This window comes from Hyaena hyaena, unplaced genomic scaffold (genome assembly GCF_003009895.1).
Source record: "Hyaena hyaena isolate Hyena2069 unplaced genomic scaffold, ASM300989v1 scaffold_1402, whole genome shotgun sequence".
NCBI classification, from domain to species: Eukaryota; Metazoa; Chordata; class Mammalia; order Carnivora; family Hyaenidae; genus Hyaena; species Hyaena hyaena.
This window is the reverse complement of record NW_024082031.1, coordinates 290423-314562: the sequence shown is the minus strand read 5'-3', so window position 1 is coordinate 314562 and position 24140 is coordinate 290423. Positions and strand designations below refer to the sequence as shown.

The 24140-nt window shown below is 34.5% G+C and overlaps 1 protein-coding gene across 2 annotated transcripts in view; it reads right to left on the bottom strand.

Moving 5' to 3' along the window:
• Positions 1-909: 909 nt before the first annotated feature.
• The window catches only part of CNOT6L (CCR4-NOT transcription complex subunit 6 like), a 119487-nt gene continuing 96256 nt past the window's right edge, over positions 910-24140 (bottom strand). For both annotated transcript variants that reach the window (XM_039223629.1, XM_039223628.1), the window contains exons 9-12: positions 20269-20420; positions 15914-16141; positions 13577-13779; positions 910-8305 (exon numbers count right to left, since the gene is read on the bottom strand). In XM_039223629.1, coding sequence (XP_039079560.1) covers positions 8093-8305; positions 13577-13779; positions 15914-16141; positions 20269-20420 — 796 coding nt within the window. In that variant the 3' untranslated portion in view covers positions 910-8092. The remainder of the gene's footprint in view (positions 8306-13576; positions 13780-15913; positions 16142-20268; positions 20421-24140) is intronic.

Here is a 24140-nt window from a genome sequence, read left to right as displayed (position 1 = left end):
TTGCAATCTGTTCCAGAAGAAACTGCCATTATCTTCCCTAAGCCCTTGTTAAACTGGACAGCTCAGTTTATTGTTTCATGTTCTTCAAGAACAATCTAGTCTCAATCACACCATATCTTAAAATCGATTTTCTACTGAATATCCCTAAACATAGTTTCAGAATTACAAATTATTTCACTGTATGCCCTTTCCTTCTCCCCTTCCAAGACTCTAAGATTTTAGATACCTTTACTATGACTAAAATACTTCAATATTTTGTGTCATAAATGGAACTTGGACAGGCAACCTGTCCAACATTATATCCCCAAAGCAGCTTGTTCATAGTAGATACCTGAATATTTGTTGAATGAGTTTACTCTAGGTCTTAGGAGGTCCACTTATTAATTAAGATTGGTTTATGTCAGTAACTCAGCAGATCTGATGATTGCAGTTCAGGATGGGTTAGCTCATGCTTCAATAATAAAACTCCACTTTGTGAAGACACTGAGATTTGGCAGTTGTTTCTCACTCAAACTACATGTTCTAAGTATGGCAACAGGGGAGCTCTGTTCATCAAAGTCACTCAAGTATCTAGGATGGGAAGGTGGATCTCAATATAGGCTTCTATTATCACCAAGGCAAGAGAAGGGAATATGCCAAATTGCACACTGGATCTTAAAGCTTCACTCAGAAATGACACATGTCCCTCTGCTCAGATTTTTAGCCAAAGCAAGTCATAAAAATGGCTAACTTTCAAATCTCTTCTAAACAAAGTATTGTTTAAGCAGTTCATCAGAAAAAAATGTAGCAAGAATTTGTAATTTTAGCCTGAATCACCTTGGTTTCTTACTTCAACTTTCCAAGAGAGGTACTCACCTAAAAGCAGACACATACTGCACAGATAAAGAGTAAAAAACCAAGACAAAGGTATGCAGTTGCAAAATGGCCATTTATTGCCTACAGGGGAAGGAAAGGGAGGGAGAGAAGAGGAAGTACACAGGTGCAAGGAAACAAGCATATATTTAGCCCTATACATCATGTGTGAGCAGTACCCAATCTCCAAAATGGAAAAAAGTATTTTGTCATCTGACATAGTAGTTAAGGTTCTTAAGCACCTCCCTTCTGAGCTGCCACAAGATTTAAAAGGCAGGACTGCTTTGTTGAATCAATGTTCACATTAATGAAAAAATACTACCACCCAACTGTGTCCTTTTGCACGCACATTTTGTACAGTGTCTATTGTGAAAAACATCTCAGCTGAGCAGTTTGGTCAAGTTTCAGACCTCATCAACTGTTTAAACTGTAATAAATAGAAAAAATAAAGCAGCTGGTGATTTTGTCAAGAGAGAACGTGTTCAATAAGAAAGAACCACTTTCTCAAGGATGACAGAGTGTTAAATGATTAGAACACCAAAGAACCAGTCTATTAAACATTAAACACTAGTAGCTACAATTACATGGCACTTCATTAAATCTTAGAAAGAGAAAGAAAAAAAGAAAGAAAGAAAGAAAGAAAGAAAAGAGAAAGAAAGAAAAGAGGAAGAAAGAAAAGAAAGAAAGAAAGAAAAGAAAGATCTTAAATTTTAAACTGATTATTGGAACACAGTTACAAATTGATTTAGTGCTTGGCTTTTTCTTAGGACAAAAGCAAAGTAAATATACAACCTAAAACAGGAGAATTTGTTCTGGGAAATACCAATAGAAACTACTATGTATTCAGGGGAAAAATGATCAAAATACCTTGCTCAGTTTTAAACTCAAGTGCTTTTCTTTCCAACCATTAAATTAGTTACAAAACCAATTTATAGGCCACAGAATTACTCAAATTTATGCAAAAACAATGAATTGTTAATTAAATGCCAAATAATGAGAATAAATTAACCCTTCCCTATTCAAATGGTAAATTGAGTTGAAGAGTAGATGGTCTCATGGACAATTAGTTGGCACTTGTTTTATGGTTGAAAGAAATCACAAAAGAAGATATAAATTAACATATAGTGAATATGACCAACACCCTGACCTTTCCGAAAGAGAAGGTACAAACACACTCTTTCTCTTAAAATACAAAAAAAAACCCCAAAAACAAAAAAACCCCCAAAATCTCCCTCTGTACTACCCCATCCAGAAGTAAAAAAGCCAAATTTGAAATGTTCATTCTCCTCAAAATATTCCAAGTACTCCAATGAACTCTATTCCTCAACTTCTCCTAGATGAAAGAATTGCTTGCATTTGGACAACTGTACGAATGCCCATAGTGCACTTCTCAGTGCTGCTGGTGTTTAAGAAATTTGCCACTCACAACACTGAACAATTCCAGATCCAGTGTGCAGTAATACAGCCATCCAAACTCCTCCCCCGCCCAAAAAAGTTGGCAGAGCACCGCTCGGGAATTTCACAGGTAAGGGAATATATTTTTAGCAAGTTAAGCACAGAGAAAGAACAGTACAGCTTCTGAATACATACACACCCAGACTACTGCATCACTTATCATATCAACACTGAAACAAGTAGCAGGAAACTAAGCCTGTTAAGCAAAGCCATTGTTTGACACATCAATGCTGAGCCAATTGTGTGAGTCAAGATAACTAATTCAACAAATATGGTACATATAACCATTGACAGCTTGAAAGGAAATACAGTCAAAGGTCAGTAACTAGAAATTAACACAAAACTGAAATGACCAAGAAAGGATCACTTCTAAGAGTTACCATGATTCTTATGCCTTTAGAATTAAAAGTTGACACGTACACAAGTAGGGAAATTATCTAAATCTGGGGGGATTATAAGAAAAATAACTACTAACAGGTGCCAAACTATGCCTTCTCAAAGTTTCTGAAAGCTGAATATACCAAGCTACTAGGCCAAAAGAGTCATATCACTTGGCATTTACATACCCTTTCAAAATATGATTTATTTCTGATAAATTTCTAATTTCAATACAATGCTACTGAGTTTATATTAAGTGTCATAAAAATGAACATTTAATAGGCAGAAATGTCATAATTTCATATGCTTTGAAAGTAAAATCTATTTTACTTAAAAACATTCCATTACTTCAATGTCATAATATACGTTGAATAAAACCTCAACATGTTTGTCTTCCTTTGGTTCCAAGAATAAGCCAAAAAAAAAAAAAAATCTATGCCAAAAGAATTACGAAGTAGGTTAACAAAGCTTGCTTTTCCTAGTATCTCCCTATTTCTTGCTGTAGGCCTCGTAATTCAACAGAGAAACTTACATAAAGAAGGTATTTGGTTAAAACAAGAAACATGCATGGTCTCTTAACCACCTTCCTGAACAGGTTTTTTTTTTTTTTTTTTTCCGGTGGATCGTATTCAGAACACCCTGCAGTATAAGTGCTTTCCTTCTTCTTCTTACCCTTAAATTTTAAGATGACCCTTGTACAACAGAGCTATCCAAATCATTCTGTAAGATGCTCTTGGTATCCTGTTCTTAAACAGATTACAACTTTGGTAAATATGCCAGGTTAAAGGTATACTAATTTACTTGAATTTGAATTTGGTGATCATGATGACATAAAAAAATTAAAATCAGTCAAAGCAATCATAACTACAAAAGTTCTTATTAGTCTACAAATTGAAAACTTTATTTGATAAAGTTCCTGGCTTAGAAAAATATTCTGATTTTCCTAGCTGATTTGTCTACCTATAATTCTGAGTTCTATAAACATGATACAATTCAGAAGGAAAAGATTAAACAAATCTACACATTAGAAAGTTGATTTTTGTTTAAAGGGGAGGGCAGGTAGGCAAGAGAATACCTTACAAATGTGAGAATTCACATTTCTGTCAAAAAGTATATCTGAATGCTATTTTGAAAATGTGCCATAAAGTCATTGCTTGCTATATAACCATTATTCTATGGCCTGCCAAATGTATAGAAATTATGTTTTCTGTGACCAAAGCTACTGATCTGTCAGTGCATTTTACAAAGCTATTAAAATCTCTCAGAATAGAAGACGTAGAAACAAGTAAGTACTGTAAGTACTGGGACACAGCCAATTCACTAGAAAATCTAGCCTTGTATTAGGAATGAAAACAATATGTGTCTGGTTCCATCAAAGAATATATTTAACCTATTTTGTCTTGTGCTTTCTGTACTTCTTGCTATTTGATTTGAAAGTATAGATGTCATTTGTGATTTTTAGAAACTCTTAGAAATACAAATGCAAACTTAATTTTCCCCCCACGTAACAGATAATTAGAAGGTACAATTTTAAAATGGAACACAGTTGTGTTTGTCCATGTTCCAGTTTTAGTGTGCCACATCCTCAATTCTAATACAACCCACCACCAAATCAAGTGATATGAGCCTTAGATATCTTTCAACTTTCTCCCTTCTCTGTGATTCAATGCATAACTGTAACATACCAAATAATAGGGACAAAGAAGAATGAAGCTTTATATTTCTGCAAACTAACACTAAAACACAGTGGCTTCTTTAATACATTCACACAGGATGCTTATTAGTAAAATTAAATATCTGCCTATGAATATCAGAAAGTAATTTGAAAATAAAGAGTCTGGAACAAGGCAAATGGGAGGGGAGGGGAGGAAGCTGGTCTCAGAACCCATTGTGCCATTACCTGACTTTAACATGTGATATTCAAACGAACGTTCACACGCCTTACATCAAAGAAATGAAACAAAAATATTCAGCTACATTGTACAAAAATTTTTTTTTACATAAAACATCATAAATCTTGAACAGATTTACTATATCTGAATTCTAAAAAGTTGCCTATAGAATGGTGCTGGGATTCTGTTCTCTGCTTGCTTTTAGGCAGTGCTGTTGCTTAAAAGTTGACACCAGGCACGATATTTTAAAACAAAGTCAACAAGCAAGGAGCAGTAAGTGGATTTGAGCCTTTCTCAGATGTCAGTCCTGAGGATGCTGCAATATTCCCCTTCAAAATGTGTAAAGCTATGAGGCGGATACTGATGCCTGAGAGAGTGGGTGACTTGACATGCACTTGTATGACTGTTGTAATAGCAAACAGTGCAGTTTTTCCCTTCCTCAAACAACACTGTTTTAATAAATTTAAAGAACACTCCAGTTCTTAGACAAAGATCAGAAATCATATTTAACAGTTAAAAAAAAAACACATTAGCACAACCTAAAAATGCCCAAATTTTCTCTTAACTTCACATAAAATATGCAGCAGCCCCATGGCATAAAGCTTACTTATTCTGAGAACTAGAAAGTATATAAGCATAAATATCTTGCTTTCACTGAATATATACCCTATGTCATTCACCTCTTCCTTTTGGCTTCTCACTGCCAAAGTTCCAAATGGCATGCGTTTTAACAAGACAATACTGAGGAGAGCAGCATTTCTGATCATCTGAATTGGCAGCTCAAAACAGATACCACTCCTTTTACAAAGGGAACAAAGGGTGAAAGGTGTGTGAAATCTGGGCAGTGGGCTAAAGGGAAACCGTGCACATGAAATTTGGGTTACCATGCCCCAGGTGTGTGTGCTACCCAAAACATAACACAATTACCTACTTCAACAGAGCTACTACCAACATTTACTAAAACCACATTAAAAATACACAGGATAATGAATGGTTTGAAAGAGTGCATTTGGAAGCAGAGAGAACCCAATTACACACCTTCCTGCAACAGAGTGCCTCGATCATACACAAAATAAACTTAAGCTGTTTACAATGTTTCCCAATTTTTTTTTTATTTTTTCCCTCTACATTTAACTATTAAAAAAGTTTTTTATTAATAAATGGGCTCCTCTGTGATTCATATACAATCATAAGTGAACTTTAAATTCCATTTTATACAAACATCTCAAAAAATATCGGGAGTGAAGTATGGTAGGAAATATTGCTCACATTGCTAATTAACATGCGTATATGAAAGGAGGAAAATGTTTTGTTAGTGCATATACCTCCAGAGCAGAAAACCCACCCAAAACAAAAGATTTAAAATAAAACATACAGTAGCTGATTACAAAAAAAGGTAATGTCCACAAAATTAAGTTTTTCATGCTATTCTACTTTCCAGTACTATGGTTCAGGTAATCAATTTGCATGGCTAGATGTGGAATGTTTGAGGTATATAAGAAGGGGTACCTGCACATTGAGGAAAATCTGTCACCTCAAGGGTTGTTTCTTTGTTTGTTTATTCTGGTACTTTACCATTTTTAAAAGAATATTTTATTTACATCGAACTTCTCTCAACTACAATTACATTCCAATTATAATAGATGACAAACAACGCCTCTATCACTAGGCACTTTTAAAAGGGGGTTTAGGCTTTACAGAACCCTTCTGATGCGATCCGATATACGACATTACATCCTCCCACCACCCTCGTCCCACTAAAATTACCCTTTAGGGGAAATATTACCTTATATAGCCTGATTAATTTACTATGGAAGAAATTAGTATAAAATGACCAAAGAAAATGCATCATTTAAGACTCATAAAACAGCCTAAGATGTCAGGTTTGAAAGAGGAGACAAATTGTATATATTTAAAACTAATTAAATAATTTAAGTTTGACCTGTACTTTATATATTAGTGAGACACAAATATAGGCTATTTTCTTTTAAAATTTCATTCACATAATGGAAAATTTCTTGTTTATTAAAAATATCACATTTTGAGACTAGAAACAGTAAAGTGCATGAAAAGTTTAAAATATAAATTTCAGAAAACTCTTATAGCAGCAAAAAAGCAGAATAAAGAAAAACTTAAAAACACAGACACAACCTTTTCCTGTTACTGTGCCATAATTAACATCAAGTAGCCAACCAATTTTTCCCCCAGAAAACGGTATAATGTTCACTGCCTCTTGAGTCACAGATTTTCAACTGGCCCCTCCTGGGCAAAAAAGGATTCCAACGTTTCTAAAGAGCATCAACAGTTGGGAATAAACCAGTAGCTTCTTAATTCAACCCTGACAGACAATGGAAACAAAGATTAAAAGCATATAATGGCCATTTGGCAACTAGAGTCAGGAAAAATGATCCGAGGTTTTCAACTACTCCCTGTTCTCTCTCCCTCCAAAATCTTTTCCATTGTCACCTCAAAAAGCCAAAACCAGCAGCCACTTGCCCTACTTTGGGAAACACATGAAATATTTGTATCGCTTTTCCCTTTTAAAACACTGACCAGGGTCTTTTCATTCAGTAGTTGTTCCGTTTTGTTTTTTTTTTTTTAACATCTGACTGTAACTGCAAAAATTATACTGATCATAGAGTATCTGTTTTTTTCTTTAGCACAACCAGGCAGAAAAGGGTAGATGGGAATAATGAAAAATACTAGATGCTACTTTTGTGAGCATCCTAAATGTAACAAATTCTATTTTCAAGATGTGTGGCAGTAGAAATTACCCACTGTTTCCCAATAAATAAACTGGAAAGGCTTAAAATTAATACTTCTAATGAGGTTATAACTAATAGAGGAACAAAACAGAGTGATTCCTCAAAACAAGAAAATAACCAGCACTTGCCCAACTGTCATGTGCTGTTAAATGCCTGATTTTGAAAGCATATTGTGCAATCTCTTTCTCAATTTTTCTTATTATGGGTATAGGCTATATCATCATTTACGTACAGATCTAGCAAATTTAAGTGCTTTGTTAATGTGCAAAAGACCTGGGGAGCCAAAAATCAGTTTGTTATCATGGAAAACAGAAATCCAAGAAAGTTTTCCTGCAAGGCATGCCATCATTCAGTTTAAAATGTTATAGTTTTTTTTAAATTGCCTTTTACAAAAATGGTTGATTTGAAGCCATTCAAAAGAAAGTATTTGTTTTGGAAAAACAAATATACTTGTTGGGCCTCGAATTGGTAATTTATTAATTACAAATGTTGACTCTAATATAATTTGAAGAAGATCCCATTTAAAAACATGTTAAATTAAAAATCTGCAAAGTAATACTTTGGTTCCAGCCCTAGTGCCAAATGAAACCAATATGCACAAAAATGTACAAAATCTTAGAGCAAACACATAATGAAAGGAACCTGAAGAAGCAGCTTAAGGATGGCCATACTTCACTCCTACATACTTTGATTTACAACTGTACAGGTCCATAGCAACAGATCCCCCCGTCTTTGCGGGGCAGTACTCCACTACCTCCGATTAGGCAAGTGAACACCATTGACAAGAGGCAGAAGTGGAGGGTGGAGTTCAAGTTGTGTTAACAGTGAGAAGTGGTCTGAAGGGATGTGAGGGTGTGGACACCCAGTGATGTTGTTCTCAACCAGCCATTGAGGATCTAAAGGCCCCAGGACACCAAGCACGTTCATATGAGTCTTGGAATAGAAAATGTAGTCAATCACGCCCTGGAAAGAGATTGGGGATTGAGAAAAAAGAAAAAAAATATGCTTAGAAAAAAAAGAATAACTCAAGATATATAAAGAACAATCCATGATTTGTAAAAGCCAAATACCTTAGTAACCTGTACTAGTAGCTGTTGTCTTGACAATGGGGTCAAGTAAGGCTCAAATCTTCTGAAAATATTACATGAAATGAAGATGGCTCAATAGGGAAATACAGGACCCTACTGGAGTCATAAAGCCTTGAATTTGTGCATAAGTGGTACGCAAACTGAGAAGCTAAACACCGCCAACTAGGTCTAGGCATCTTTTTTTTTTTAATTTTTAGAAAAAGTTTATTGTCAAGTTGGTTTCCATATAACACCCAGTGCTCATCCCAACAAGTGCCCTCCTCCATGCCCATCACCCTCTCCCCCACCCCAGCAGCCCTCAGTTTGTTCTCAGCATTCAAGAGTCTCTCATGGTTTGCCTCCCTCCCTCTCCCCAACTGTTTTTCCCCTTCTCTTCCCCCATGGTCCTCCGTTAAGTTCCTCCTAACCCACCTATATGTGCAAACATATGGTATCTGTCCTTTTCTGCCTGACTTATTTCACTCAGCATAACACCCACAAGTTCCATCCATGTTGCTACAAATGGCCAGATTTCATTCTTTCTCACTGTGTCTAGGCATCTTTAAAAATGTCTTGCTTAGGTTAGTGAAATCTAATCCATCAGTATAAACATTATGGGAACTACACTAAATCAGTTACAGCAAGCTGTTTTTATATAAATGCATAATGAAAAGGTAGGACTCGCTTTAATTCTTTTAATGTTAATTGGCATTATTTTCAATTTTCTGCACATCAAGATATCCAAATACACGAAGCCATGGTAAAGCCTGTTTTCAGATGTGCCAATTCTAGTTCAGCTTTCCCAGATATGCTACATACATATATACATACAAAATACTACAAACAGCTAACATTTCTAATGTATTCTTTAGAACATATTGCAGTACATTACATTTTCACAACTATAAATATACTGTAAATTTTGGATTCCTTAGCATTCAGCAGGGACCTATATATTTGTATCAATTTTATCTCTGAGAACTAGATGATTTATTTGGTTTGTCTGATCATTAAGTTTTAAAACTAGAGTGCTTTTTATTGCCCCAGGCTGTGGAGACAAGAGGGTAAAGTCAAATTTCTTCCTGTTCACATTAAGAGAGCCTGAGCCCAAATATGAAGAAATATTTCCAGATCTGGAAGTATCTATTTATAAATGCTATACATTATGAGTTCCAGCAAATATTTTAAATGTTATCACAGTGAAATGGGCTACTTTAAAAAAAAAAAAAAAAAAGCAAGCAAAACCTTTTAATGAAAAAAAATTTATTATGGAATTTGGAAATAATTACCTCAGGTTGTTGATTTTGACATGACCAAGACCAAATTAAGGAGATAGTTCTTTTGAGGAAGAGGGCCTCACTGAACATTTACAAACCTTAACCTTGCCACATAAGGTACCTACTTGAATCCAAAGACTTCTGCCATTAACAGTCCAAGTTGAATAGTAAGAAATTATGTAAATACAAGGTATTATCCTTGCATTTTGGCTAATGCCTAATTTTGCAATGGCATTTTAGGAAAAAGTTTAACAAGGGTAAGGGTACATTTATTAGCCTATATGAGACTATCCTTTCTTTCAACTACAAACTAAACAAAATACAAATGAAATATTTTGTCATTTATGTTCCATAAGCTTCCTACATCTTTTTATCATCAGCTGCTAGACTTAAAGAATCCTTTGCAAGCACAGGCCCCAAGAAAAATGTTAAACACTCCAGGAAGTAAGATGCATTTAATTGGAGGCATCACTTCTAACTATTTTCTTAGTTTGAAACACCCAGAGTAAATGCTCTTATCAAAAACCCTTATTAGCAAGATCATATCTGCAAACTCACCCAAAATATTTGTACATATGTATGCACACTTACACATGTTATATCTACAATGTAGGTTTTTTTGGTTCAAACTTTTTTCAAAAAGGCTACAATGTGGGAAAAAAGTCTATATTAGGAAAAATTATAGTGAGACTATAAAACTATTTGGAAAAAAGGTAAAAATGATGAAAATAATTTATGAGGTAGCATTATGCTAAGTATCATCTTATAAAAGAGTGAGAAAATGATATACCAGAAATTTCATAATGTAACACAGAAAGACTTAGTACTTGACAAAATATGAAAACTGTCCTTCCTCTTTTCATTAACTGGTTCAGGCACACTCTTAGATTGGTGGGGAAAAGAGCAACGGCAGTAGAAAGTCTGATTTAAGCTGTTAATTCCATGAATCTGGTGTTACGGTCTGAATGTTTCTGTCCCTCCAAAATTCACATGTTGAAATCCTGACTCCTAACATGATGGGAGTAGGAAGTAAGACTTTAGGGAGGTAACTGGGTCATGAAGCGGGTGCTCTCATGAATGGGATTAGTTGCTCTATAAAAAGAGACCCTAGAGAGTTCTTTCAGCCTCTCTGCCACGTGAGGATATAAGAAAATAGCTGTCCGCAACCCGGGAGAGGGCCCTCATCCAAACCTGACCATGCTAGTACCCTGATCTTACATTTCCAGTCTCCAGGAACTATGAGAAATAAATTTGTTGTTTCTAAGCCACACACACAGTCTATGGTCCGCAATCTGTTAGCTATCATTAAGACACCTGTTCTACAAGTAATTTTCCTAACTGTTTACCCACCCTTTGGTATGTTCCAAATCAGTTCTAGATTAAATGAATCTGAGTTTGAAATATCACTTTTCTACATTTCTAACTTCTTCAAGGACCAATAAAGTAAATAAATGCTAAGCTAAGTTAAAAAAAACAAAAAACAAAAAACAATACACTGATGCAATGGCAGAATACTTATTTGGATCTGGATGTAATGCTAATTACATGACATTTTTATATTTGATATTATCAATTCTTTTTTACTGATTGCCTTTAATACTGGGATGGCATAAAATGCTTTGTATAAAATTGAAACACTCACTATTACTTGGACTAAGAGCTTCACTCTCTGTTGTTAGAAATGCCCTTACAGTTTGTTCTATGGTCATCTTATCTTTCCATCCTTTCTCACCCTCCCATCCCATCCATCTATCTAGCAACCAGCCAGAATATTTATCTTCCCATACACGCCCGTCTCTCAGAGATTTATAGCTCTGTCCTTCCATCTCATCCTATCCTTTCAAACATCAAACACTCTCTGAGTCAATCACCTTTCATTCTTTACCTGTATTTTCTTTGGACAGTGCAAATGGTTCAATATGATTTTTGATACAATTATTACCACATGTAAAATCTTTTGAAGAACTATCAACAAAGGATTTTTAAAACAATTCAGAAGATTAAGAAAGATGGCTTAGATTAATATCCCAAATTTTCACTTTGTGTACAAGGAAAAAATAACTTCTATCAAAGCCTAGATGACATAGAAATGATTTGGTCTTTTTAACCACACACTTGCCAAAACAACAAGTTGTAGAATTATTACACGCCTATTTTAGGGAACTTTATTTTAGGTTTTCTGGGTTGTGCTGACAGAGATGTATCATATATCAATATCATATATCAATATATCAATATCAATATCATATATCATATATCAATATCAATATCAATTCCCAAAGATGGGAATTAACCTATAACAAACTGTATATCATTAAAGTCTAAACGTTTTCCTTTAAACTCACAGAAGACCAGCGGTGTGCTACAGTAGGCTAGTACCTGCTTCCTTAGTGCTTGTTCGTAACTCTGAATTCAATGGTGTTATTTGGGAACTTGAAATCTACCACAGTGGGAATACTTATACCACAGAAATCAGCAAATACCACAAGTGAGGGACTGTATTTCTCAGAAAGCTGGTTATTAAAGATCTACTAGCACATTACTGCATATGAGTGATTTGAACAAAACCAACTATCGCTAGAGACAGTATTATCTACTCTAACAGCAAAGATACTAAAATTAGATTTGATTTCTTCTAAGCAATTTTTTTCTCCACCTCATGATTACAAAAGCTGACCAATAACATCAGTGCACAAATTACCCTTCTTCTTCCTACTATTTGTTCCTTAGAAAGGGGCTAACAGGCACTGAAAATATAAAAAGGTTACTGGAGTGTGAAAAGCCCATTTTGAAAATTTCCTTTGGTATTTTTATTATATTCACTCTAGGCTTCTTATAGCAAACCAATTTATAATATCTGCCTTTTTTTCAGGATAGTATAACATTTTGATATAGATGCCTGAATGCCAGAAAGTCAAACAATAAAAGAGCTACAGGCAGAGTGATCAGATAAAGAACAATTTGTGTTGTATAATGGGCCCTCTAAATTTTTTTTCTTATTTTGAAAAAGTATCTTTCTTTTTCCTTTTATTAAGAGCTGGAGTGTTCTACTGCCTGAGAATGTAATAGTTTCACTACATGAATACAAACACACACACACACACACACACACACACACACACACACACACACCTGGGAATGTATTAGTTTGACTACATGGATATATATCAGACCCTAAGTACAAATGTCTACAACCCCATCCCCCAAGGAAACTTGGAAATTTTAAAGGTAAACCAGACATTGATGGGAAGTACAAAGAATATTTTAAGAGGCTATTATATAAATTTATTCAAGATGAACTTAACTAATCGGGTTGCTTATTATTTAGACCCTTACTGAAAATTAGTGATGATATGGACAGGTGAAGATTAACTATAGTAAAAAACATAATGTGCTTTGGGGCACCTGGGTGGCTCGGTCAGTTAAGCATCCGACTCTGGCTCAGAGGTCATGTCTTCATGGTCCTTGAATTAGAGCCCTGTGTCAGGCTTTGTGCTGACAGCTCAGAGCCTAGAGCCTGCTTCGAATTCTGTGACTCCCTTTCTCTCTGCCCCTCCCCTGCTCTCCAAGATAAACACATAAATTTTTTTTTTTTTTAACACAGTGCTTTGAACACTGCCTGGCACATAGTAAACATTAAGGAAGTTTTTGCTATTTAATAACATTGCTTCAAATTTGAAAAAATTAAGAGTTCAAAAAATTTTTCAGGTCATCAATAACAAAAAACAAAGATAACAAACCTCCTTACGTTTAGGGACAAACTTAGTAAAGACATTTAGACTCTAAAAACTCCTGAATATTATACAATTAGGAATAAATAATATATACTTTTCTTGCCCTGTGTTTGTATTTGAAATAATCTCTATGCCAGCCCAGAAACTGTTACTTACTTTGAAATCAAAGGTGTAATTGGTGTAAGGCATCAAGTTATTTTCATAGGCGCTCTTCAGTTGGAAGCCATGTGTGATTCTCCCTTCTGAGCTTCCATTCTTTCCATTGCAGCTGAAGTTCATAAGACACTCATTGTACCTTAGTTCCTTGAAGTCTTTATGGTTGTCAGCTACTCCTCCATTGCTTAAATATTCCACGACACCTAGTAGAATAAAGAAGGAAGAAACACTACCTTTTAGTATATAGACCTTATGTTAAGACTTGATGACCAAAATTTTGTTGTCAGGTAGATATACCAGGTTCAGTGTGGTTTTATTAGGTTGACCCATATACAGCTGACTTTTTGTTGTTTAAAAAAACCACATACAAAAAAACACAAAAAACAAAACAAACACCAATTTTATATAGTTAAATCAAACTAAGGGTATTTGCCTACTTCAGATCAAAGCATCAGAGTCACCCAGAAATATCTTCATTTTTGTTAATGGTACTTCAAGCTAAGGATGATCCCTGGGCCCAAGAAGACATTCACCAAGAAGATCCTGACCCTAAAGGCTTTTAGAATATTATCCTAAACCACTATCTCTTTACTATTTCATTGTTTTATGCAATCAATAACTTTAGGAGTATGTAAAATATAGCATACATAATAAAAAATCATTTACAACAAAAATAGATCTTGCATCTTCAACATTTCAATATTTATAGTTTCAGCTAGAAAATATTCGTTGAGCTACAGGGAGTTCTTTCAGTCTAATACTATAAAGAACATTATATACTACAGATAGATATACTGCTTGGTCAAAAATATTAGGTGTGTCTAAAAATGTAAAAAGAGTAGAAGCATTCAAAAATACATTGCTTCCATTTAATAAGTAAAATGAAAAATATATCATAGCCCTTATGATGATGATGATGATCAGTGAACACTGTTAGCCATCTATTTCTATTTGTGATCAGGAACGATAGCAACATGTAATGAATAAAAGATGAGCACAATATCAGTATTGTCAATAGATGAAAAGGAGTGATCATTTATCCAGCATTTATTACATGCCAGGCACTGCTTTATACACTTAAACCTCACAAGCAGCTTTATGTGGTGGATAAAATTATTACCCCCTTATTTAAAAATAAAGAACTTAGTCATAGATTACACTTCTAAGTGGTAGAAGCAGGATCCAACTCTGACAGTCTGGCTCCAGAAGCTCATAGTACTGTGCTGTTAAGTGATAGCTCACTGGCTTAACTAAGAAGGGAGAAATTTAAACTCAAAAAAACAGAACTAAGAAAGGAAGGCATGGTTAAAGTGCCAATTGTGTTAGGGGCTGAAGACAAACATTTATAAAAATATGATTTCAGTACTTATTTGCTAAGGAGAAAAAGTAAAGATATCTTCTAGATTTGTGACTTTTATGAATTTCCAATTGTAAGCATTTGGGTTACTTCACATTTATTGTTGAGGGATTATTTTAAATAATTTAAAATAGCTTACTGAAAATATACAAAATTTAGAATATGCTTCAGTAATAGCACAAGAGTAATACTTTAATGTTTTACATTTTAACTTTAATATCTAACATGCAGAACTAATTTTTGCAAAGATTAAAAATAAATCAGGACATAAAGTAGTTTAGTGGAGCTCAAGAAGTAATGTCAAATCCAAGGAGAATGCTGATCAGTCTTCTACACCTATTATCAATCTTCATACATCATTTAATGAAATCACTAAAAAGTGGCCAACCTTAGAAAATTGAGATAGCTACCCCTGCTGAATATTTCCTGGTTGCCTCTTCTCACTGCAGCCTGTGCTCCAGACTGCAGGTTGTTTGCAACAACCGCAAACCCCCTCCTACTGTAGCTTCTGGCTGGATTTGGTCAATGGGCAGCACTGCCAGGAGGGCAGAGTGAGGTAGGGATATATATTCCCCCTGACTCATTTTCTGTTGATGCCGGAGACTGGACAGCATCAGTTAATTTAAAGCCACTGTTCCTACTAGGTAACCCTCTTCTGAGAACTACTTTTTCCAAGTTCTGACAACAGTTCCTACCACTTTCCAAACCCTTAGGTGAAGGTGTGGTAAAGGGCCTAAAATTCCCTCAGTGGTAAAGTACTGCATCATGCATTATTTTGTGTCCCTTAACCCTGTACACCTCTTTGGAAATAGCTTCTTTACTAAACTCTCAACTACCCCCATACCCCATCATCCCTGGATTCTTACTAATACACTCTCTAATTTTGTAAAGAAATTCTCCACTCAAAAGTCGGGAACTAGCTGGCCCTTCAAAGAGAAATTAGAGCAAAACTGAAAGCAATGAGGAAATGTTATAAATACCTGAATCTGGCAATGAGTTAAGATCTGCACATAGCACCAGCGGGATGGAATTAGGATCTGCAGTTGGGCTGCCAGGCCTACTAGAGGCTTTCTCCAGAATGTTTTTAACCTCTGAGACAAACATCATGGTCTGGATAAGTTTCACATCAGAATACTCTGGGTCCCAATGCATGTGGGCATTTGCCACTATAAGCAGCTGTTTGTCTGCAGCATGAATAGGCTTCATACCTAAATTTAAACATTAGAAAAAGGAGGATAAGTTTATGTTATAGGCATCAAAAGAGCAGTATCTTAAGGTTTTCTTCCCCAAATCTGTAGCCTCTTTTTTATTTTTTCCCCCATTAATTCATATCTTCCCCTTTATCTCAAAATGTAGTTCTTAGAAGTTAATGTCCTAAGATTCTGGTAATCCCTACCTGGGAATTATTCCCCTATATCAGGATACACAAACTGCAGCCATGGGCTAAATTTGGCCCACCACCTGTTTTTGTACAGCCTATATGAGCTAAACCTGGTTTATATTTTTAAAAGATTATACAAAAATTTCTTTGAAAGACTGTAACAGAGATTATATGTAGTCCACAGACTCTAAAATATTAATTACCTGGATCTTTACAGAAAAAGTTTGCCAACTTCTGCCCTAAATGTGCCCAAGAATTATATCACTATATAATCAACATTTGATTCTAGTACTTTGATTTGATGAGTTCTTGGTGTAAACAAGCACTTCAAATATCTCTGTCATTTTAAAATCACAATTACCTAATGAGGCAGGTTTTCAGTTCTTTTAATGACCTAAACCTTAATTTAAATGCTTCCCACTGCCTAGTACTCATTCACCTTGTATTCTCTGAGCATGTCAGTGATAGGTCATAATAAAAGGCAATTAACACTATATATATATATATAAATATATATATATTAGTTTATATAAATCATATAAACTAAGTAAGGAAGGAAGTTTCCTACCAAAACAAATTGATACCATACACCCAAATAAAGTAATTTTAAAATGGAGACTTAGGGAGTAATGTGCTCCCAAAATCTGGGTTTTAGACTTGGCTTTTTAACTGTTATTTTGGTGTTCCGCCAGTCACTTAACTTTTTTGATACTCAGGTTCATTTGGAAAGTGAGATATTCAACCAGAAAACGTGTAAGGTTCCTCCCCATCACCTACATTTTTAAAAATGTTGTCAAAGTATTAACTTTTGAAATGGGAGACAAGATAGATAATATATTAAAAACTGTGAAAATTAAACTCAGTTAACATCCATAAACAGTTAACAGAGAAAGACATCCATAAAATATTTAAAACACAAAGCTCAATGAGTGTGATATGATGCCATTTAAATATACTATACATATACGGTCTGTGTAGTAATAAGTAAAGAAATTAATGAGAGTATGAATGAGATATGGAACTTCTCACTTTTTACTTTATATATATTTGTACTACTGTAATAATAGTCAACATGCAAAATTCATTCTATATTGAAATTTCTATATTACTAACCTATGATCCAGCAGTTGCACTACTCAGCATCATCACTACTCAGCCATCAAAAAAGAATGAAACTCTGACATTGGCAATGACGTGGCTGGAACTAAAGACTATTATGCTAAGTGAAATAAGTCAATCAGAGAAAGACAAACACCATCCTATTTCACTCATATGTGGAATTTAAGGAACAAAACAGATGAATATGGGGGGTGGGGGGAAAGTGGGGGAAGAGAGACAGACCATAAAAAAGACTCTTAAATAAAGAGAACCACCTGAGGATTGCTAGAAGGGAAATAGGGCAGGGGGGGAGAGGAGGAGTTAAGCAGGTGATGGATATTAAGGAGGGCTCCTGTGATGATAACTAGGTGTTATATGGAAGTGATGAATCACTTTATTCTATACCTGAAACTAATATTACATTGTATTTTAACTGGAATTTAAATAAAAACTTGAAACTACAAAAAAATCCTATACAAGTGTCTCTTAAATTTTTCTATTAAATTTTTTTTCTATTGAAAATATAAACCCTACAGAAAAAGACCTAATTTTCTGAGGCTACTATCTTCATAAAGTTTCATTTCACCTTATCAAGGTATAATTATTATCAATGATGAGTAATAAGTAACTGAAGTGTCTGTTATATGTGGCAGAAGTAGTCATTTTTAAAAAATTTTATTGTATTTTATTGTATTATTTATCAATTATACAATTGACATTTTGGTTTTGTTTTCTCTGCTCATTTGTTTTGTTCTTTAAATTCTTCATAAAATGATATTATATAATATTTCTTTTACTTATTCCATTTAAAATAATGCCCTCAAGCTCAATCCATCATTACAAATGGCAGGTATTCTTTTTTATAGATGAATAGTATTTCATTGTGTATATATACTACCTTTTCTTTATCCATTCATCTGTTTATGGACATTTAGGTTGCTTCCATGTCATGGCTATTGTAAATAATGCTGCAATAAACATGGGGGCGAATATATCTTTTCAAGTTAGTATTTTCATTTTCTTTGGATAAATATCCAGAAATAGAATTGCTGGATCATATGGCATTTCTGTTTTTAATTAAAGAAATTTTTTTGGTAATGTTTATTTTTGAGAGAGATAGAGAGAGAGAGAGAGAGAGAGCGAGCGCACGCGTGCACATGAGTGGGATGGAGACAGAATCTGAAACAAGGTCTAGGCTCTGAGCTGTCAGCACAGAGCCCAATGCAGTGCTCGAACTCAGAATGGCGAGACCATGACCTGAGCTGAAGTCAGAAACTTAACCTACAAAGCCACAAAGGTACCACTCTGTTTTTCATTTTTGTGGAACCTGAATACTGTTTTCCATAGTGGTTGCACCAGTTTATATTTTTACCAATGGTGCACAGAGTTCTCTTTTCTCCACATCCTCAACAAAATCTGTTATTTCTTGTTCTTTTGATAATAGCTATACTAACAGTATGAGATACTATCTTATTGTGGTTTTGATTTCCATTTCCCTGTTGATTAGTAATGCTGGATATCTTTTCATGTGCCTGTTGGCTATCTCCATTTTCTTTGGAAAAATGTCTATCCAGACCCTCTGTCCATATTTTAATCTGATTGTTTTTGATTTTTTTGTTTTTTGCTACTGAGCTTTATGAGATATTTATATATTTTGGAGAGTAACCCCTTATCAGATATATGATTTATAAATATAGAAATAGTTATTTTTAAAAACACTTTGATCATAATATAAAAACTTGTAGCCAAAATTCTCTAATCTCCATTCTTTCCTGAAAGTTTTATAGTGTCACTCTGGCTGTAGATTAAATGTTCACTATATTAAAAATTAAAAACTATTAAAAACAATGGGGCCATGAGCACCTTCTATAATATTAAATTCCTCTTGTAGGAGTATGCGACATATTTCAAAATGTGAAAAGTGTCTACTGTATAATTTATAATTGCTCTTCTGAAAAGTAAAAGGAGAATAAAACTCCAAAGAAATTCATTTTCACATTACTAAACAAAGAGGTACCAAACTTTTTAAAAATGAGACTGGAAAGGACATATAAGTAGGTAAAAATGGAAAGGCTAAGAAGGAAGAAAAAAGATTAAATCTCATATCAAAGATTGTCTGATGATAGATAAACTAAAGAACAGAGAGAAAATGAGGTCTGACAGGCATGCTCTGAATAATACAAATCAATACCAAAAGCAACTTTTCTACTACAGTGAGCACAGGAAAAAAGTTTAAATATAATGCCCTAATGTGGTCCTTTATCTTTTCATTGCTCTTGCCTAAAATATACTAGTTAAGTAAACAATAAAGTGCACAAAGGCAGGCAGCAGAAAGGGGAAAAAAGGTTTGGATATGCAAAGTACATATTGAGTTTCTGACTTTGAAGGAAGCTATAAATAATCTAAAATGCAAAAGATAAGTACCAGGTAGATAAAAGATCCCGCTTTTACCCTGACAATGACTGAGATGTAACAAAGAAATTACAGAAAACTTGCCAAGTGCTTAACCTTAAAGACAAAAGATTTCAAACTCAAGAAGCTAAAAATATGGCTAAAAAGAGAACCAATTCATCATTATTTCCAAATTCAGCCTAACTAAAGCATTTCCTACTTCAAATAACCTTTTGGTATTAATTGCAATATTAAAGACTTTCCTTTTTACAGATTACCTATTAAATAATATCTCTAGCAATATATGACGGTTTACATAATACTGCTATTTTCCTATCTCCCTTAACTTTCCTTAAAGACTAGAAACTAACTGCAAAAATAAGGCAAGAGTCTGTGCACCTGTTTAAGATGGGAAAGAATGGGATGGTATTTATTTTTAGTAAGAACATTGTAAACTGCACTCACCTGTTCCAAATAGTTCTTTGTGGACCTCTAATACCACAGCAACACCAATATTATCTTTCGTCATCACTCTGTTCAGCATAGCTTCGGATCCATCTGAATTAGCCATTGCCACTTGATTAAATTCCACTGTATGCTTCTGCACCAAAGTAAATCTAAAAGCACAACACATTATTATTATGACTATTAGATACTTGACTATCATGCTAAAAGACATTAAATGAGGGAGTACAAGATACAGATATGATTTACTGTCTCCCTACTCATTTTCCATTTGCAAGGGGCCACACAATGAGGTCTGGCCTGTGAGATGTAAGAAGTCGGAATAAGAACTTTCTTAAAAGTGCCATGTTGCAAAGATGGAATATATATATATACTTTTGCATTTTTATACCTTTATCCATGTGCTGAGAAGCAGGAAGGCAAAAGCCAGCCCACTATGGACTGGGAAACAGTTGAACCAGTTCTGGACTGCCATATCTGGACTTGTGTGAGAAAACTGCCCTTCTTCCCCTTTAAGTTATTGTTAGAACTTTCCGGTATTTAAAGGTGAACACAACCTTAACTGAGTCAGCAAATTATAAAGAGAAAGAAGAGAATAAAATCTACATAATCTGTGTGCAGTTTTATTCTTACCACAACAAGAGATCTGTCAAGGAAATGCAGGGTCACACCCTTATCTCAACTAAGGAGAGGCCAACTTTTCTATCTCGCCTTTACTAGAAAGTTAGAGTTACATGTATGGAAGGGTTCAGGGTTAACAGCTTCTATAAGGTAAAACATGGCTCCCCTGGGATGATAGTTTCTGCTAATAGTATTTTCTTTCTTTACTTACAAATTAAGTATTGTAGACTTACAGGATTTAATAGAATTCAGTCTAGCACTGATATTTAATAATAGTATGACTTTGGGTCACGCCATTTAAACTTGTTAAGCCTAGTTTTATAAAATATTTTATAAATGGCCAAAACTTACTAAATGTACTACTTTTTGCTAAGTGTTAAGTGGAGTAGACACCTCTGTCCTTTTAATAGGCCTCCAACACCCCATCTTCCTCGCTTTGAAACAAATATGCAACTATCTCTTTAAAAATATTGACTAAAATCTTACTATGCCACGGGACACTGTGCTAGATAAACAATACTCCTCTCTCTGCTCCAATTCTGAAGTTCTCATGCATGGAGAAGAATAAAAGGTCAGGTCATACTTATTTTCTAATCCAGAGAGACAAAAAGGAGCATAGTTTTCATCCTCTACTCCAAGGAGGTGACCTTTAACTAAAACATGAAGGATGAGAAGTTACCAAGGTGAAGAATGGCATTAAGAGCATTCCACATAAAGGAAGAAGTAATGCAAGGCTATGAAACAATGTTAGAGAGGAAATGGAATAATGGAAGGTTCTAAGCAAGGATATGAAATTGCTTTATATGTTTTAAGATCATTCCAGATGCTTAGTGGAGAATGGATTACAGGAGCTAAAGTGGGAATTATGAGACCAAACAAAATTTTTGAGGTTGTATAAGTGACAGGTGATAGTGGCTTGGTCTAAGGCAAAAGAAATAAAGAGAAGGCAGATTAAAAAGTCTGCTCTATAGGCAGACTTGACAATCCTCCATAAAAGACTTTTTCAAACAATTTCTAGTAAGATTCCCATAACATGAAACAAATTAAAATAGTACTGTGTTTGAATAAATCACTGAAAACAATGAATGTTTTGATGAATATAAAAATATTAAATCAGAGGATACTGATGATTATAGTCTTGTATCAGTCTCCATATCCAACTTATTTCTGTATTTTGTTTTGCTCACAGAGTATTAAAAACATCTTTGATTCACAGAGACAGATTCAAATAGTAAATAACTAACCTTGAACTCAGAAAATCAAAGCAAGCAGGTGAAAATTTGATTCAGAGGTCTGTACCAAAACAAGTCAACTAAGCAGCACATCCAAAACATGTTATTAATTTGCAAAGTGTTAAAATTTGGCATTTGAAATATTTGGGTGAATATGTTATTTTTAAATTAAGTTTAATTATTTGTATTAAGTTTTTGAAGTACCTTCTAAATATTTATAGAACTCTTAAGATTTACTTATAGGAACCCAAGACTCTGTAGGAAAGTGTGAAAATCCTGTTTGAACAGTACTATTTTTAGGCTGGAATATTTTACTTCCACCAAAGTCAGGCCCTTGTGAGGGAGGGGGATATGTAACAATTGGATGTTAATGCCTAATTAACTAAAAGTTTTTCCCTATATCTTTCTCTCATTAAAGCTAGATCTACACATGTTCTTTAAAAGAATACAGAATAAAACCTAGTATCTCTTCTACTTGACACTACTTTAAATATTACACTACTATGCCATTTCTAGAAATGGCCAAAAGTTAGAGAGGAAGGAAGGCAAACCATAACAGATTCTCAAATAATGAAAACACACTGAGGGTTGATGGGGGGGGGGGGGGGGTGGTAAAGGGGAAAGTGGGTGATGGGCACTGGAGGAGGGCACTTGTTGGGATGAACACTGAGTAGTGTATGGAAACCAATTTGACAATAAATTATATTTTTTTTAAAAAGGGGGAGGGGCCAACTCTTTATATGACATACGGTGTCAGATGGTTGTTCATCTGAACACCCAATGAACTAATGCCTTCTTCATTTGGGACTGTATTTTTGTTAGTAAAGACTGAAATTGTACTTTGGGGAGAGCCATATTAATTATAAGTCAAATAAGGACCAATTTTGGACTTTTTGCTCTTAAACCAGGTCTCGTCAGTCCTGCATTTTATAGATGCTTAAAAATAAACAAGTGGGAAAAAATTATTATGTTATATATGTTTATTGTATGGATTTAGGAACAAGGAAAAATATGAAGAAAAGTGAAAGTTATCTGCAACCAAATATCCCCATTAACAAGTCAATATAGTTATAGAGACTTTTCTCGATTCATTTGCATACAAGTATTTTTATACAATTAAGATAATATACTCTAATATTATATTTTGGCTTATTAATAAACATTTTATCAGGGATACTTCCCTATATATTCAAAATCAATACTTGTGATTATATTATATAGTTCACTTTAAAGATTCACCATAATTTATTTAATCTTCGGTGGACATTTAAATTACTTCTGACCTGAGCTATTATAACTAATGCCATTTGAATATTTTTGCATATAAGTATTTTTCTGTGTTCTCAAATGATTTTATCTCTTACTCTTCCCTTAAGAATCTAAGAGTAGCAGACTTCATTTCTGTTGAGGATCATTTCTTGAGTTTCTGTTCATTAGTTCACCCACTCACATATTAAGGGCAAACAGATTGTTTTTTTAAAATTTTTATTCTAATTCCAGGTAGTTAATATACAGAGTTAGTTTCAGGTATATGATACAGTGATTCAACAATTTCATATATCACTCAGTGCTCATCACAGGTGCACTCCTTAATCTATAAAACCCACTTCACCTACCTTGCCACCCATCTCCCCTCTAGTAATCATCAGTTTGTTCTCTATAGTACAGAGCCTGTTTCTTGGTTTATCTTTTTCTCCCGCTTTGCTAGTTTCTTAAATTCCACATAATGAGTGAAATCATATGGCAATTGTCTTTCTCTGACTTATTTTACTTAGCATTATACTCTCTAGCTTAATCCATGTCATTGCAAATGGCATCATTTCTTGTTCTTTTTCATGACTAATATTCCAGTGTGTGTGTGTATCTTCTTTATCCATTCATCAACTAATGGACGCTTGAGCTCCATATCTTGGCTATTGTAATGTTTGTTTATTTTTCAGAGACAGGGTGTAAGCAAGCACATGAGCAGGGGAAGGGGAGGGAGGGAGGGAGGGAGGGGGAGGGGGGAAGGGGGGGGGG